Genomic DNA, 16,612 nt, shown 5'->3' on the forward strand with positions numbered 1-16,612 from the left:
ACAGAGCCAAATATCAACAGTACAACGATTGAAATTTCTTTTGAGAGCCAAATTTTTTAAACTTAAACTTCTTCTAACGCCACTTCTTCAAAATAGACTCGCCCAGGCCGTGGTATTTTGTGGAAGAGCCACACTCAAGGAGCCAAAGAGCCACATGTGGCTCGCGAGCCGCGGTTTGCCAACCACTGGCCCAGGGTTTTCACTGGGGAGTAGTCACGTAGGTAACGGTGCCTGTGTGTGTGAGGATATCAGTTACCGAAGCTCTAGACCCCAGCAGGAAAGCGGGTGCTCAGCAGAAATCACATTGTTGGTGCAGTGCAACCCAAGGCCTCAGGCATGAAAAACACTCACCAGACAGAGCATTCCATGGACTTGGTTCCCTGGAGCTGCCCATGGGCCAGTCCTGCAAATGGCCTTTCTTGGGACTGTGTAGGGTTTAAGCAGCCATGTCTGCTGAGTCAACCCTTTCTCACACTCAGGGCAAGGACTCGAGAATTATCCTTGCTCACGGTTGGGCCAGCTGTGAGCCGAGCCAGGAGTCTGGGTGTGACTGCTCCTGCCAGCCCCTCCCCATGGAGAAGGCAGAGGGGGACAGGGGCTGGAGGGGCCATTGAGGGCGCTGGTAGTATAGAGCCTGGGGGAGCATGGGGGGAGAAAGGTCAGGGCGGTGGTCCTCTGCCAAAGCCTCCGGGACTCAGAGCTTTCCCAGTGGTCCCCAGTGCATAGCAGGTTTTTCTGGGTCTTGGGTATCCCACAGCCAGAGCATTCAGAAATGCCAGGCCCTGCATAGTCGCTCTCTCTAACTCACAATAACTCTGAGACATAAGTATGTGTGTCCCCTCTTAAGAGCCCAACAAGACTGAGGGAGCCACCTGAGGCTGGGGTGAGGCCGGGCCAGCCTGCAGTCCACACTCTCCCCGTGCCCCTCACTACCTCAAACGAGTTATGGGGTCACATGCGTGAGGGGCTCTTCCGGACCCACAGCATGGAAGGTGGCCCCTGACTGGGGACTCTCCGCCTACAGTGCTCTGTGACCTGTGGCAATGGCACCCAGGAGCGGCCGGTACTCTGCCGCACAGCGGACGACAGCTTTGGGATCTGCCGGGAGGAGCAACCTGAGACAGCAAGGATCTGTAGGCTGGGCCCCTGCCCAGGTAAGCCCTCTGCTGCCCTGTTGCCTGGGCCACAGTGTGCAAGCCCCAAGGCCAGGGCGTTGGTCCAGGCAAACGCTCTTCCCACAAGTGGCCTGTACTCAGCGTCCCTGGCCTTGAAATAGAAGTGGAGGCCTCCCAGGCTAGGGCTGGGCCCTTTCCATAGTGGGCAATAATAAGGAATAGCTCATCTTCAGGCCAGGCCAGGCCCTGATGAAGGATGGAACGGACTCAGCCCATCCCTGCCTCCCTGACACTCCCTGTTGGTCTGGGAACTAGAGCCAGACTCACAGTGACCACACAGCAGGGCTCAACAAGACAAACGCCCTGTACCCTGCGCAGACAACAACCAGAATACCGGCTACTTACAGACACCTTGGCAAATGCTAGACATGTGACCTCTTTTGGTCCCTGAAACAGCTCAAGATGTAGACCCCCATACAAGTTCTGTCTACAGAGAAGGGAGCTCGGGGGGGGGTCAGGTGTGCCCACCCCAGCTGGGGGCAGGGGTGGTAGGTCCCAATTCACTGGGTCCCCGCATTCATGGAGCAGGCCGTTTGTGCTCAGCTAGGGAGCAGGACTGGGTGTGGAGGAGCAGTACACAGGTCAGGAGGCCAGCAGCGCCTGTGTGCTGTAGCTACTCCATAGCTGAGACCAGGATGCAAGGGCGTGGGGGAGAGAGACACAGGCCCATCTGTCATAAGGGAGAGCCTGGAAGGCCCTCATTGAGCTTCCCAAGGACGCCAGGGTCTATGGAGCAGGGGGCGGGGGAGCCCTGGCTGGTGCCCCAGCAGCCGCAGTCCCTTTCTCTTCCCTCTAGGAAACGTCTCCGACCCCTCCAAGAAGAGCTATGTGGTTCAGTGGCTGTCCCGACCGGACCCCGACTCGCAGGTCCAGAAGACTTCGTCAAGTAACCGGCCCGTTTATAACTCTGCCTCTGCCCTCCAGTGCATGCCCTGCGCCTTGTGGAGCTTGCCGTGGGCTCCCCTCCTCTCTTTCTATGGAAAACTCCCCTGACTCTTGCTGAGTGCTCTCGGTTGAATCTGTTTGCTCCTGGGCCTCTGTGCTCGACCATCTCCTTCGGAGCTGCTGGCCACCTGGCCGGGAGGGCCAGCCTTACAGAGGCAAGGCCCCGGCACTGGCCTCTTGTGGGGGGTCCGGGACCTGGTTGGTGATGGCTTGTAAAGGGTCAAAGATCTGTCATGGTGCTGGTAGGGCCAGCAGCCAAAGTGAGAATGTGACCACTTGGTGACCGCCCCGCGGGGCCACATCCCTCCAAGCTGGAGCTGTAGGTTGGAAGTCAAGGGGAAGCCTGCCCATCCCCTTTCAAATGCACCCACCACCCAGAGACTGGGGCTCTCGAGGCCTGCAGTTTGTGCTGCCATGCTGGGTAGCCCGGCCCGAAGGGTCCAGCGTGATATTGGGGGCTTCCCGGCTGCCTCTTCTTCTTCTGCTGCTGCTGCTGCTGCTGCTGCCCCTGTGCTGAGTGTGTCCTCCTGACTCATGTGACTGTGGCCTGTTTCCCGTGACCTTTGTGTCCAACTCACACAGCCCTTGCCCCCATGCCCTGTCTCCTCAGGCAGGTTCAGGTCAAACGGAGGAGGCCTGGTGTGTGTCCCTCCAGTGGGACATAGGGACACACTGCCACTCCCATTCTTGGTCCATTCGCTCCAATGGCCTTTCCTTATCATGCACACATGGCCCCATCCACAGGGGTGAGAGCGTGAGAGAGTGAGAGACTGATGCGGATGCGGCCACCTGCCAGTGTGAACTACAGAATTACCTCAATTTTTATTGCTTTTTTGCTTAGACAAAACTATGTAGAAAATGCCTTAAAGTTGAAAGGTAACAGAATTGGCTGCTAACTCCAGCTTCAGAGGGGGAGACGTGATCCAGGTGGGAGGCAGGACCAGGGGGAGGTGGCCTAAGTTATCCACCTTTGGCCAAGAATAAGGTTTCTCAATCAGGTGGCCTGGCTCCCTGTGCCCCTTGGCCTGTGCAGGGACCCACGCACTCTCAGGCCACCTGTGTAGGAAGGTCACCCACTGGCCAGTGGCGCCGACTGTTGCTGGAGCCCTTGTGGGAGCTCCCACAGCTCTGCCTTACTCCAGAGGGCAACATTCTGGCCCTTCAAGTGACCCGTGTAGCGCTCCCGCCGTCACTCCCACCGCACACCCCAGCGCTGTCCACCCGTGAATATAAGAGCATCCCCACCAACACCAGCCTCCTGGCACTGATTACTGTTATGTAAATACTCGGTGTGTACTAATTCTCACGACTGTTAACTTCCAACTTTGACTAGGCCACGCGAGTGACACGAGTGACTCTGGGAAGGTGCCGTACACTCCTGGGCATTGTTCTCTCTGTCTACATGCACTTTGGTTTATCAGGGATATTTTACTAGTGTTTTGTATGTATTTATGGCATATTATATAGGTTCCATTGTCGTTGCTTTCCAGTGTTGTTGTTTTTTTAATGAGACCATGTGAGTGTGTGCCAAAGTGACTGTGAAAATGACCTTTTATTCTTACTAACGCTGGAAGGACTTCCTGTCATGCAGCCCACAAATAAACTCAATAAAAGTTCAGTGAAACCGGGTGCTTGGGTTCGGCACACTGTTGGCTGGCTCCTTCTCGTCCTCTCCATGGCTGACGGCACCTGGAGCTGCGGGTGCCCTTCTGTCCCATTAGTTCCTTGGTTTCTGATTCAATGCACTTTACTGACCTCTCCCTTGCCAAGTGAGATGTTTAAGGTCCCTCTACTGTGGAGACACGCCCCTCCCTCCTGTGAAGATACACCACTGTGACTTTGAGTTCTGAGTCATTCGTGCTAAACAAGCATCTCCAAGGACACCTGTATTCTCCTTCTGGTTGGCGCTCTTACAGCCCCCCACCTCGGAGGGGATCTGAGCCATGCCGTGGAAATGTGAGGTCAGGATCCAAGACAGTGCTGGTCCACCATCAGGCCACCACCCTGGCCCCGGGGCAGCTCTCAGCTCTCTGTTCAGGAAAGGAGAGGTGCCCATCGGGCCCAGGAGAGTCTGAGTCAGGAGAAGGGCAAGGCAGTGGTGGCTCTAGACACCTGGCCTATAATATTCACGATTGTGTGTGCTCAGCCGCGCCTGCCCTGAGAAGCCACAGGGCCTGTGCATTCATTCAGCTTGCTAACAAGGACCAGACAGAAGGGTAGGGTCTCACAGGGACCTCGAATCTGGGGCCTGAGTGCTGCCCTGCCAGTGGGTAGGTATCTCTCTTCTCCATTTCCTAGGAAGGGTCTGAGGCAGGGAGGAGGAAAACAATGAGAAAGTTTGACGTGGGGTCATGGATATGGGCTTCGGGGCACAGTGCCAAGCCCCAGGTGTCAGTTTGCAGGGTGGGGGTCATGGTAGTTGTGGCTGAGTCCTGCCTGCCCAGTGCTCTGGCCATGGAAAGGAATTCCAGCTCAAGAGAGACAAGGTGACCAAGGCAACTCTGTCTAACAGAACTGCGTTCACTCAGGCTCCTTTCCGGACAAATCGGGAGAAACCCCCAGAGTGCTGTGCGCTTGGGGACAGCCAAGGTGATGGAGGTGTGGGCAGGCGAGGGATGCCTGCCACTTCTTTAATTTGTCACACAATCTTTTGAAAGGTGAAATGGTGCAGAGAAAAGAAAACGAAGCTCTCTGCACCCCGGGCTTTTCCCGCGTGTGGGGGACAAAGGTGATTCAGGTTGCCTGTAAATGTGGCCTGAGTACACGCAGCAGCGGGTCCCCGTCCTCATTGTCCCTCATGACCACCTCGGGAGAAAGTGGAACTCGCACAAGTCTCAGCGTCTCTCACGCTTGCTCATTTCTTTCCAACTCAGGCCACACAGCAATGCCCTCTCCTGCCACCTGAGCCTTTGCCTTCACTCATAACGGGGTTGGTGAGTCTCTCCCTGGAATTTGAGGAATTAAAATTGGACTTTTAAATTGACTTAAGAAGACCTAAAACTTCTCTTTGTACCTTACTTGCCACAATAGTTTGACATGAAGAGTAGTGTAAAATTTTCTTCTAAAATAAAATTTAAGTCAAAAAAGGAGTTAACTTAAAGGAGGAAAGTACTAAGCAAATAATCACACGGGCTATTAACTCAGATACAGCCAAGACTGTGGGAATGGCACACAGACTTCAACTTGTGACAATGTGTTCCTCTCACCAGCTTGTTCGCTGGAAGGCAGTAGGTCTTGCCGTGCGTTGCTGCTGGGAATGGCTGAGGATGGAGGGTTGGGAAACTGAAGTTACCGTCCTGGGCCAGTCAGTGCCTCAGTACATGTCGCTCAGCCTTGGGTGGTATAATTTCCTCTTCTTCGTCTCAGTGCTCAGAGATGCTACTTAGAAACCCACAACCATTCATATCCTTTAAAGGATGATGGGTAATGATTCTTTTGAAATTAATCGAGGCTGATAATAGCATAGCCAAACTCTTGGCCAGCAGCTTTCTCAATTATTTATACATTCATTGACTTATTTTAATTTTTAAAAACTTAAAGCAATGCAGCCCAGTAGTCAAAGGAAATCAGACCCAGAAGCCCAATATGTAAGCCAGGTAGCAGGGAGGCACCCTGGGGGGAGCCTGGCCCCCGCCGTCATCAGCCTGTTGGTGTCAGGGAATTGGACGGCTCATCCCAATGTGTCCATTCACTCAGCAGCAGTTGCCGAGTGCTTTCTGTGCCAAGCTCTGACCCGGCCACGGAGGACACTGCCAAGCACCTGAGCAGACGTCAGCAAACTTTTACTCTCAACGGCCAGATAACACTGGGGGACACGTGGTCTCCCCCACAACTACTCAACTCTGCCTTGGAAATGAGAAAGCAGCTGTAGGTAATAAATGAACGGCATGCCTGTTCCAGTAAAACCTTATTTGCCAAACCAATTGGAGGGACTGGCTTGGCCCGAGGACGTAGTTAGCCCACCCCTGGCCTAGACGGATGTGATGTCTGCTTCTCAGGATTCCAGCCTAGTGGGAGACAAGTGAGGGAAGATGCTTAATACCAACCTTGCTAGGAGTGAAGAAAAAGGCTCTGGTGACAGGAGAGCGCATGCTGTGTGGCAGGAGTGACCCCACTCCCAGCAGCGCTGCCAGGCCAGGCTCCCTGCTCATCCTATGCCTCTGCCTCTGCCCCTCCCGAGTCCCCAGCTGACCACTGGGTCTCCCTGAGGTCTGTGACCAGTGTTTTTCACACAGCTCACCTGCCAAAAAGGAGCAGTGGCCAGGGAGGGGGAAGGAAGGGAGAGGGACTCTGAACCCCTCCCACCCCATGGGTTTCAAACAAGACTACTCTGATTTCATCTGTCTCATATTTTGGACATCTGTGTACAATTTCATCTATCAGCTTTAAAACCCTGAAAGCAACATCTCTGGGTCTTCTAATTTGATTTCTGGAATCAACCCTCGGCCCTCAACCACCTGTCTGTCTTTTCCCTCCACAATGTGAGCCTGTTGCTCAATCTCAAGGTTAGGAAGACCAGGGCTGTTCTTGACCAGCCGATCTGTGTTTATCTCTTCGCACTGTGGGTCCTGAAGCCAGCCACGCTTCCTCCCTGGTTTGGCCACTTAGATGCTCAGGACCCAAACTGGTCCCACCTCTGGTTGGTCGGTGCCTCTATGTGCTCTTGCCTGTAACGTTGCTATTGTAAAATGCATAAATTTCCTGTTCTGGACTTCCTCCATTATTCACATTTATATTGCTTACATTTGTACCTTTACTCGTTCTTTCATTCACTCTTCTAGGCTCTGGGGATAGAGGGGGCATTCAACTATAGCTTGGGCCTCTGCCATTTGGTGCTTGCAGGATAATGAACAAGTCACACATTAGTCACTTTACCTGACAATTAAATGTGAGCTTACCAACTGGGATGAAGTGCTGGGAAGGGGAGACTCGTGGCACCAGGAGACCGCACAACCAGTGGGATTTAACCTCCTAAGGGAGGTAGGCGATGCTTGTCTGAGGAAGATGTGTTTCATCTGAGCCTACAGGAGAAGAAGAGAGCAGCTGGAGGCGAGAGGCTCAGCATGTGCAAAGGCTTTGTGGCCAGAAGGAGCCCCACAGAGCAGCAGGTCCAAGGCCTGAGGGAAACCAGAGAGGTGATGGGGACAGCTCTTCACTCGGAAAACAAGGGGCAAAGCAGGGGCTTCACTCAGGACAATGACAGGGTCACATTTCCAGTTGAAACCCATTCTGATTGTAGATAAGCAGGCAGAAAGGTGGCTCTTACCACAGTGTGGCCACAGTGTGTGGAGGTGAGAGGGAGGGGAGCGTGCACATATCCGAGAGGGTGTAGGCGGAAATGCTGATGGACTTGGAGATGGCTAAATGGGGTGTGCGCCTGAAAGGCATTCTCTGAGGCAGATGGTACCAGCAGAGGCTGTGGGCTTGGGCTGCATGTGTGAGTTCTCAGGCAGCTTAGGGACTGTTGGGGTTAGGGGGTGTCTAGTGGGAAGTTGTGCCCATGAATCTAAACCTTGGGGAGTTTGGGGTTGGTGTCCATCTAAGTGGTCACCAGCCTAAAGGAAAAATTACAGGCTTGAGCAGTGGCCACGCAGCAGGTGAATGTCAGAACCAGGGGTCCTGAGTGGAGGGGCCTGCCTGTCTGCTGTGGCAGACAGTTTTGATGGGCTGGCGTAGCTGCAGATGGAGGTGTAGATAATCTATATGTTGGTGCACAGAGTGAATCTGTAGATGTGGTCCCCATCCCATGGCTGCCCTTCCTCCCCTCTTTCCTCCCTCTCAGTAGGAGCTGAGGTCAACTGAGGAGAGTGAGGGAAGGGAGGTCACAGCAGACGTTTGTGTGGGAAAGGCTGGGAGCAGAGTGTCTGAGCAGAGAAACAAGTAGGCAGAGTGGGGCCCATTGAGGTTAGTCATCAAGAATTTATAAGATCAAATGCCCCCTGTGATAGTACTCATTCCTTCATATTGAATGAACTTTTGTAAATCATCTCAATATGTGTGTTGCATGTGAAATGCGGTGATGAGGGAAAGGGAAGAGGAATGGGAATTTAGAAAGAACACAGAGGATGAAGGGGGATGAAAACAAGAGGAGTTGGATGGGTTGACTCAATCTAGCTGCAGACAGAGTTGGAGCTAGGCTAGGGAGAAGGCAGCCACGTGGGGGAAGAGAAACAATGTGGCCTCCAAGGAAAGAGTCAGGCTCCCCATGCAAGCTGGACCGTGGGTGACCAGTGTCCTGGCAGGAAGGGCAGGGAAGGATGTGCTGGGCAGAAGGATTTGCCTATGTGAAGGCATCAAGTTATGGAGCCGTTTGCTTGAGAAATGGCTGGAAGTGCAGTGCAGCAGGGCATTGGGATGGATGGGGCAGGACACGAAGCTCTCAGGTAAGTTGAAGCAAATGGAAGAAAACCCACATTTTAAATTTCCCTTTAGGCACTTTTCTGAAACAATGATCATCTGGGGAGTTTGCTGAGGACTGGAACAAATGTGAGGAGTGTGGTGAGGCCACAGCCAAGGCTCTGGGTTTGCTCTATCAGGTTTTAGGAATTGGTTCTTTGGGGTTTGATTTTGTTATAGTTACTGATTATAGATTATTGTAGAGCCTACCATTACCACAGGGATGTCACGTGTAGAGATCTGGCGAAGTCCCACTCTTTAAAATGAGCTAGAATCATTCCCCCGCCCCTGGCCCCCCAAGAACAGACAGGTCTCATTTCTGTCTCAAACTCTGAGGGATGGTGAAAAATCTAGACTCAGCTGGGGCCTGCGTGGAGGAGGGGACCATTGCTCACAGCATGTGTGGCTGCACTCCAGGGCAGGTGCGGCACTCCTCTGACATGGAAACCACATAGACTTTCCGTGTGAGCTCGCTTGCCTGTGCACTGTCTCTGGGCTCTTTCAAATGTCTCCTGCAGCAAGCTGCCCCCTGTAGGGACACAACATTTCCCTTATCTTGTCCTTCGGTTATTTGTCCCACTTTTCTCTTTCAGAGGGCCGCTGCCAAGGCGACAAGTCAATGTTCTGCAGGATGGAAGTCCTGTCTCGCTATTGCTCCATCCCAGGCTACAACAAGCTGTGCTGCAAGTCCTGTAACCTGCATGACAACCTCACTGACGTGGATGACAGGGCAAGGCCACCGCCCGGGAAGCATAATGACATTGAGGAGCTCATGCCCACCCTCCCAGTCCCCACTCTAGTCATGGAGGTGCAGCCTGTGCCAGGAACACCCCTGGAGGTGCCTCTCAATGCCTCCAGCACCAATGCCACTAAGGATCACCCGGAAACCAATGCGGTTGACGTGCCCTACAAAGTCAATGGCCTGAACAATGAAGTCCAGCCACCCAACCTAATCCCTCGACGGCCAAGCCCATATGAGAGAACCAGAAACCAAAGGATCCAAGAGCTGATTGATGAGATGAGGAAGAAAGAGATCCTCGGATAGTTCTAATAAAATGGAAAGGTAGCATCAATAGCATTTTTTTTCTTGCTTATAGAGATATTCCATGGGATGGCAAGTCCTGTGTCATGGTGATTAAGTCAAAATTCCTGAGTCCCAAAAATTTTGAGGGAACAGAGGGAGAATCACATAAAAATAGATATGTGTGTATTAAATAGACGGTTGTGAGCATGTGGCCAAGAAGGAGAGCACATGGGTGTCCCAGCCCCAGAATGTTCTAAATCCTGAACTGGGCGTGGGTCTGGGGTAGAGAGCAATGTGGAGGTTCTACAGCCTTTGTCAGTGAGGGAGGGCAGGAGGACTAACTTGGAGAAAGAAGACATTTGCCTCAAGTTTCTGAGCAGTATCCAGTGGTGACAACACAAGACATTTCCTTCTAATCCCCAGGCCTGGACACGAGCCCCATGGGGACTCTTAGGAAACAATGAGTTAGTCACTAACTTCCCAGTCACTAAGATGAGCACATTGAGGTGGAGGCCGTGGACTCCAATGCCTTCAATGCCAGGCAGGTGGTGAGGACGAGTGTGGTGGCTCCAGCATTACTGCCTCTGTGAGAACTGGCCTGCTGGCAGAGAGCATGCTTTTTCACTAGAAGTCTAGATTCCGTGTGAAAATTCTGTCTTTAAAGATCAGCCCAAAATACTCTAAGGAGGCTGGGAGTCTGTCAGGGTGTAGGGCCGCCAGGCTGCAGCCTCTGGTCTCAGGCCTGGCCTGACACAGCCTGGCCAATCAAGGACTTAGGGGAAGTCATCTGACGCATTTGGTGCTCACCAGCTGTGCTATCTCGGCCATGTCTGAGCTGTGACGCTGCCCATTTCCTCCTGGGAAAGTCCCTGGAATCCTATAACTTTGGCTTGAGGATTGATCTAAACAGGGGGTCACGTTTTCTGTGAGATGAGAATCCAGTGGGGTGCATTCCCAGGTCTCTCTCCTCTCCATGAACCCTGGCCCCTCTGGCCAGCCTGGCCTCGGCCCTGCAGCTCCCCAGAGGGGCTCTCTCCTTCCACAAGTGCATGGGAAGGCTGACAGGCATGCGCTGTGCTGGGAAGTCCAGTGAGTGGTCAAGGCTGACTCTCCCAGAGGGGTGGAAGTGCTGCCACTAGGATGGTCATGCCTGAAGGACCCACGATGGACTTTTTAGGCTTGGGTATGCTTGTGGGGGATAGGCCTGCTCTATTGGAGCCTTCCAGCCCCCCAGCCCCGCCCCCACTGTCATCCCTTAGAAGTTTCAATAGGGAACTGCCAGATCTGTCCTCTGATGGGAGGCATTGGGTGGGAGGTGGGGAGAGCCCTCTGTATCTTTTGCTCTTTCCAAACAGAAACAGTTTCTATTTCGGCAGAATGGTGCTTTGTGAGCAAGATGTGAATGAGAGAGAAATAAGAAGGGAGTGGGTGGGGATGGGTGGGAGAACAATAGCTAATTTTTACCTCTCCCTGCATTGATATTAACATGCAGCTTAAATTTCCCAAAATTATAAGACCTGGGGGCACAGCAGCTCCTTAGCTGGGCCTCCCTTAACACATAATTCATACCCACAAGAGTTCTAGAGCCTTTTTATTCTTGCCAGTCAGATCTTAGAGAACTCTTTCTTGTTTAAATCCCCATTATATGGACAAAAATACTGAGGCTCAGGAAAGCACCATGACAGCAACTTTATATTGAGTTTTGAGGTGCTCAGTCTGTGTGTGTGAATCTGTGCATGTGTGTGAGTGTGTCTGTGTGTAGTCTAAGGGACAAAGAAAGGGTGTAGGACATAGTAAGGACCATAACTGGGATAATGCTTAACTGTCCAACTGGGTGATGACCAGCCTTCCCGTCTCTTGGCATAGCCCGCCCTCTTTTTCTGCCACCATGCCCCACACATGCTCAGACACCGTGCAATGTCTAAAGGAGCTTGCTGACTCCTAAGAACTAAACTGGAGAAAACGTTTTGAACATCTCTCATAGTATCACTTCTTTAGTAAGGTGTGGTATACAGTACTTTCACAATCCTGTCATTATAATTAGGAAATGGGTCCCTCTGCTTTCTCTCATGGCAGCTGGTATTAGTTACGGCCTGAAAGACTGGGCAATTCTTGCTTGGGTCTGTCTTGGAATGTAAAGGAAGTTTGGGGTGACTAACCCTGGCCAGAGAGTATTACTCAGTTTACCCAGCCTGGGGGCCTCAGAATCAGAACGATCCACTCCCAGATCCTGGCAAAGTGGGGCTGCATATCTTGGGGCCGGAAGTCTTTGGAGAGAGGCCCTAGGTGGGACATTGCCAGGGATACCTGTCTTTGGCTAGCGGGAGAGAGATGTGCTCTGGAAGCTCTAGGCCAGCAAGACCATGTCCTCACATGCCATACTCAGTGCCTTGGACCATATATCCAGAGTTCTGCAGAAGTAAGCAGTCCTCAGAGGTCTCTCCCCAAGGAATGCAGTGTTCATGCAGCTCTGAGAGACTGAAAGTCGCTGAGCTTGGGACAGTTGGAGAGCAGGCTCAGCAACAGTGCTGAGCTTCCAGGGCCAGCCCTGTGTTCAAAGCTCCTGCATCGTGTGTAGGGAAGGCCACACAGCTATTCTAGCTGAGTTTCATAACACCATGTGTGACTCAGATGTCCTCTGTCCACAGTTCTAAAAAAAAAAAAAAAAAAAAAACAGCTGAGGGACTCGAGGATCACTTTATGTTCACAGGGAGACTTGTGCTAGCATTTTGGACCTGGCTCTCTGATATATTGCTTTTGGAAAACCCATGGAATTTCACATATAAGCATTTCATTTGTATTTTAAGTTGGTTTGTTTTTTTTTTTGTTTTTTTGCTTGTTTGTTCTTTGTTTGGAGTGTATAAATGGTGCTCAATAGTCAAAGTCTATCAGGTGACTGTGTACTCCTGTGTGACAGGCAGCCAGCACACAAAAAATCATCATGGTGCTGAACTCCAATCACATTTTATCTTACTGATCACAGCAAACAATACATCTGTTTTCTGTATAGTAAAATTTGGTTCCTTGATTTTATAACTTATTAAAGTCAAAACGTCTGTGTTTTTGCACATCGTGCTTGTGTTGTTTCTTACCTCAATGGCACTTGTCCCCATTCCCAGCTTGGACTTGAGCAGATGAAAGGATGTACTGCCCTCAAAAAGCCAAGAAGTGGGAAGGGGACCAGTGCAGGGTGAGAGGCAGCCAGAGGGACTCATCTCGCTCCCAGCTGCCCATGGAGTTAGCTCTCCAGGTGCCTTGTAAGCCCACAGCTCCCAAGGAAACCTTTAGTTCAGAGAGGAGAGGAAGGCTCTCCAGACACCTCCTCCTCCCCGATTCTATCTCTGCTATAGTTAGGGCTTCCTGGAAAAATACTCGAGGTTGTGTTAAACTTGAATTTCAGAGAATAACAAATAATGTTTAGTGTATGTTCCATTTTTATACTAAAAACTTTTTTTAATAAATCTTTATTGTTCAGATTACAATTGTTTCTCCTTTTCCCCCCATAGCTCCCCTCCACCCAGTTGCCACCACACCCTCTGCCCTTACCTCCCCTCCATTGTCCTCATTCATAGGTGTACGATTTTAGTCCAGTCTCTTCCTGCACCCCCCACATCCCTTTCCCCCTGATAATTATCAATCCACTCCCTTTCTTTACCCATGATTCTATTATATTCACCAGTTAATTCTGTTCCTCGGATTTTTAATTCACTTGATTTTTAGGTTCACTTGTTGATAGATACGTATTTGTTGTTCATAATTTTTATCTTTACTTTTTTCTTCTTCCTCTTCTTAAAGAATACCTTTCAGCATTTCATATAATACTGGTTTGGTGTTGATGAACTCCTTTAGCTTTTTCTTATCTGTGAAGCTCTTTATCTGACCTTCCATTCTGAATGATAACTTTGCTGGGTAGAGTAATCTTGGTTGTAGATTCTTGCTATTCATCACTTTGAATATTTCTTGCCACTCTTGTCTGGCCTGCATAGTTTTCTGTTGAGAAATCAGCTGACAATCGTATGGGTGCTCCCTTGTAGGTAATTAACTGTTTTTCTCTTGCTGATTTTAATATTCTCTGTCTTTTGCCCTTGGCATTTTAATTATGATGTGTCTTGGTGTGGTCCTCTTTGGATTCCTTTTGTTTAGGGTTCTGTGCACTTCCTGTACTTGTAAGTCTATTTCTTTCACCAGGTGGGGCAAGTTTTCAGTCATTATTTCTTCAAATAGGTTTTCAGTATCTTGTTCTCTCTCTTCTTCTGGCACCCCCATAATTCTGATGTTGGTACGCTTGAAGTTGTCCCAGAGGCTTCTTACACTATCTTCAACTTTTTGGATTCTTTTTTCTTTTGTGGTCTGTTTCTTTGACTCCACATTTTCGCTGCTTCCCTGAGTTGGTAGGGTAGCTTTGTGTGCTAGGTTTCCTATGTGGCCCAGTGGGTCAGCCTCCCCAGTTACCTGAGGTGGACACTCTTGGTGCTCCCCTTTGTGGACTGTGTGTACAGCCTTGTTGTAGTTAAGTCTTGATTGTTGTTGGTATCACTGGGAGGAATTGACCTCCAGGCCAATTGGCTGTATCAGCTGTGTCTATGCTGGGATACCTTCTGTATTGGAGACAGCCTTATAGGACCAGACTTGCAAAATTGCAAAAGCCTCTGTGCTCAGCTTGGATGGGGCGGAGTCTCAGGGCTGAGCAGACAGTCTTGGCTTCCCGTCAGCCCTGCCTTTGCACATGCGCCTCCAGACCTCTGCCTTCCACGGATCCCCTGAGTTTCCGCCTGACAGTCCAGATTCCCCCTGTAAGAGCGTGGGTCCCCAAGGGCTCTCCCGGAACTGGGTTTCAGTGCAGTCAGAACTGGGATTCAGTGCAGTCAGGAGCTTCCGACTCCTTCAGCTATGGAAAGCCTGTGGCAACCTCCGCAGTCAGACCTCTCTGCGCGCACTCTCGCGTGCATGTGGCTCCAGACCCCTGCCCGCTGCAGCTCCCCCAAGTCTCCGAGTCTCCGTGTGCCTTTCTCTACAGTCCAGACTCCACCAGTATGAACCTGGGTCCACGGGGTTTCGGCCGGAGCTGGGGTTCAGTGCAGTCAGAACTGGGGTTCAGTGCAGTCGGGGGCTTCCTTTCCCCTCCCGCCAGCCAGGCACTCGGCTGCCCTTCCTCTCTGCGCGCACGTCTCCATACCTCAGTGCTTTGCGGCTCCTCTGATCCGTGAGCTTTTCTCTTTCCTTCTAGTTGTAGAACTGCATTGACCATCTGCCCCCTGGTGGACAGTGCGCTCCCACATACAACCTCCCGTGGCCACCCAACCTCCCAGGGTCCCTCCCCCTGGCCTGTCGGCCTGATCGGCCCCAATAGGCACAGATTGCCAGTCAGGCCAAGAGACACCATGCATGCACAAATTTGTGCAATAGGCCTCTAGTATTATAATAATAAGTTAAATTATATTATCCTTTTTCAGATTGCTTTGAAAATGGACTATTAAGAAACTATGAAAATGTACATCTTCCTCTTTTGCCTCGATTCTGAACAAGTCTTTTTGAAAATAAGACAAATTAGACAAAGAAAATCTGTTGACAATTTAATGATTGTTACTTCTTTGTCTACTTCTCTTATGATACACATATTTTGGTTTCCGGTTTCCTTACTTGTGATGGGAGCCAACAGTCTCTTCCTCTGGTGATCTAAGGAGATGAATGGGAAGAGCAAGTGTAGACAGAAGAGAGAAGTGTGTGAAGCAGCAACCAGCATGGCTAGGGTTCAAGGTCTGGAGAAGGGGCTGACGCACAATCGGATACACTAGACAAGGAATATAAATTTAGAAAGCATGGGGAGCCAGGCGGATAACTTCCCTCTAGTGGAGAAGCTCACTGAAACCCCATCATCTTTTATTTACTTGAATACACATTTGCCCTTTAGGAATGCAAACAGGCATATCAAAGGTAAAGTTTGGGGGAGAAACCAAGATGGCAGCATAGGTAAGCACCTAAACTGCTGCCTTGCACAATTTCAAAACTACAACTAAAAGACAGAACAGACATCATCCAGAACCACAGGAAAGCTGGCTGAGTGGAAATTCTACAACTAGAAGGAAAGAGAAAATCCCATGGAGAATCAGAGGAGCTGCAAAGGGCTAAGGTACAGAGACATGCGCACAGAGAGGAAGGGCGGCTGAGTGCCTGGCTGGATTTGTCTGGCAGGAGGGAGCAGGAAGCTCCCGACTGCACTGAACCCCAGTTCCGACTGCACTGAACCCCAGCTCCAGCCAAAACCCCGTGGACCCAGGCTCATATGGGTGGAATCTGGACTGTAGAGAAAGGCACACAGAGACTCAGAGACTTGGGGGAGCCACAGCGGGCAGGGGTCTGGAGCCACGCACGCGTGTGAGTGCACGCAGAGAGGTCTGACTGCGGAGGTTGCCACTGGCTTTCCCTAGTGGGAGGGAGTCGGAAGCTCTTGACTGCACTGAACCCCAGTTCTGACTGCACTGAACCCCAGTTCCGGGCGAGCCACTGGGGACCCACGCTCTTACAGGGCAATCTGGACTGCCAGGTGGAAACTCAGGGGAGCCGCGAAAAACAGAGGTCTGGAGGCATGCGCACAAGTGTGCGCAGAGAGGACTAACTGCTGAGTGTGCCACAGGCTTTCTCTAGCTGGAGGGAACCGGAAGCTCCCAACTGCTCTGAACTCCAGTTCCGGGTGAGAATCTGGGAATCCAGATTCATTGGGGGAGAAACTGGACTGTCTGGCAGCAAGTAAAACTCGAGGGCGGCTTTCTCTCAGAGGTGTTTGCAGCGATTGCCGAGGGACACTGAGACCCAGGGGCCTCATAGGGCAGGGCTGACGGGAAGCCAAGACTGTCTGCTCAGCCCTGAGACTCCGCCCCATCCAAGCTGAGCACAGAGGCTTTTGCAATTTTGCAAGTCTTGTCTCATAAGGCTGTCTCCAGCACAGAAGTTCTCCTGGCATAGACACAGCTGATACTCACAGCCAATTGGCCTTGAGGTCAATTCCTCCCAGTGATACCAACAACAATCAAGACTTAACTACAACAAGGCTGTACACACAGTCCACAAAGGG

At 51.3% G+C, this 16,612-nt stretch overlaps 2 protein-coding genes across 2 annotated transcripts in view; one reads left to right on the plus strand and one right to left on the minus strand.

Moving 5' to 3' along the window:
• The window catches only part of ADAMTS2 (ADAM metallopeptidase with thrombospondin type 1 motif 2), a 255,810-nt gene extending 246,221 nt beyond the window's left edge, over positions 1 to 9,589 (plus strand). The window contains exons 20-22 of the mRNA XM_008151418.3: positions 1,025 to 1,154; positions 1,972 to 2,061; positions 9,110 to 9,589. Coding sequence (XP_008149640.2) covers positions 1,025 to 1,154; positions 1,972 to 2,061; positions 9,110 to 9,561 — 672 coding nt within the window. The 3' untranslated portion in view covers positions 9,562 to 9,589. The remainder of the gene's footprint in view (positions 1 to 1,024; positions 1,155 to 1,971; positions 2,062 to 9,109) is intronic.
• The window catches only part of LOC103295018 (zinc finger protein 879), a 44,647-nt gene that overhangs the window by 3,592 nt on the left and 24,443 nt on the right, over positions 1 to 16,612 (minus strand). Inside the window, exon 5 of the mRNA XM_054717172.1 lies at positions 7,019 to 7,141. Coding sequence (XP_054573147.1) covers positions 7,092 to 7,141 — 50 coding nt within the window. The 3' untranslated portion in view covers positions 7,019 to 7,091. The remainder of the gene's footprint in view (positions 1 to 7,018; positions 7,142 to 16,612) is intronic.

The sequence above is a fragment of the Eptesicus fuscus genome, chromosome 6 (assembly GCF_027574615.1).
Source record: "Eptesicus fuscus isolate TK198812 chromosome 6, DD_ASM_mEF_20220401, whole genome shotgun sequence".
NCBI classification, from domain to species: domain Eukaryota; kingdom Metazoa; phylum Chordata; class Mammalia; order Chiroptera; family Vespertilionidae; genus Eptesicus; species Eptesicus fuscus.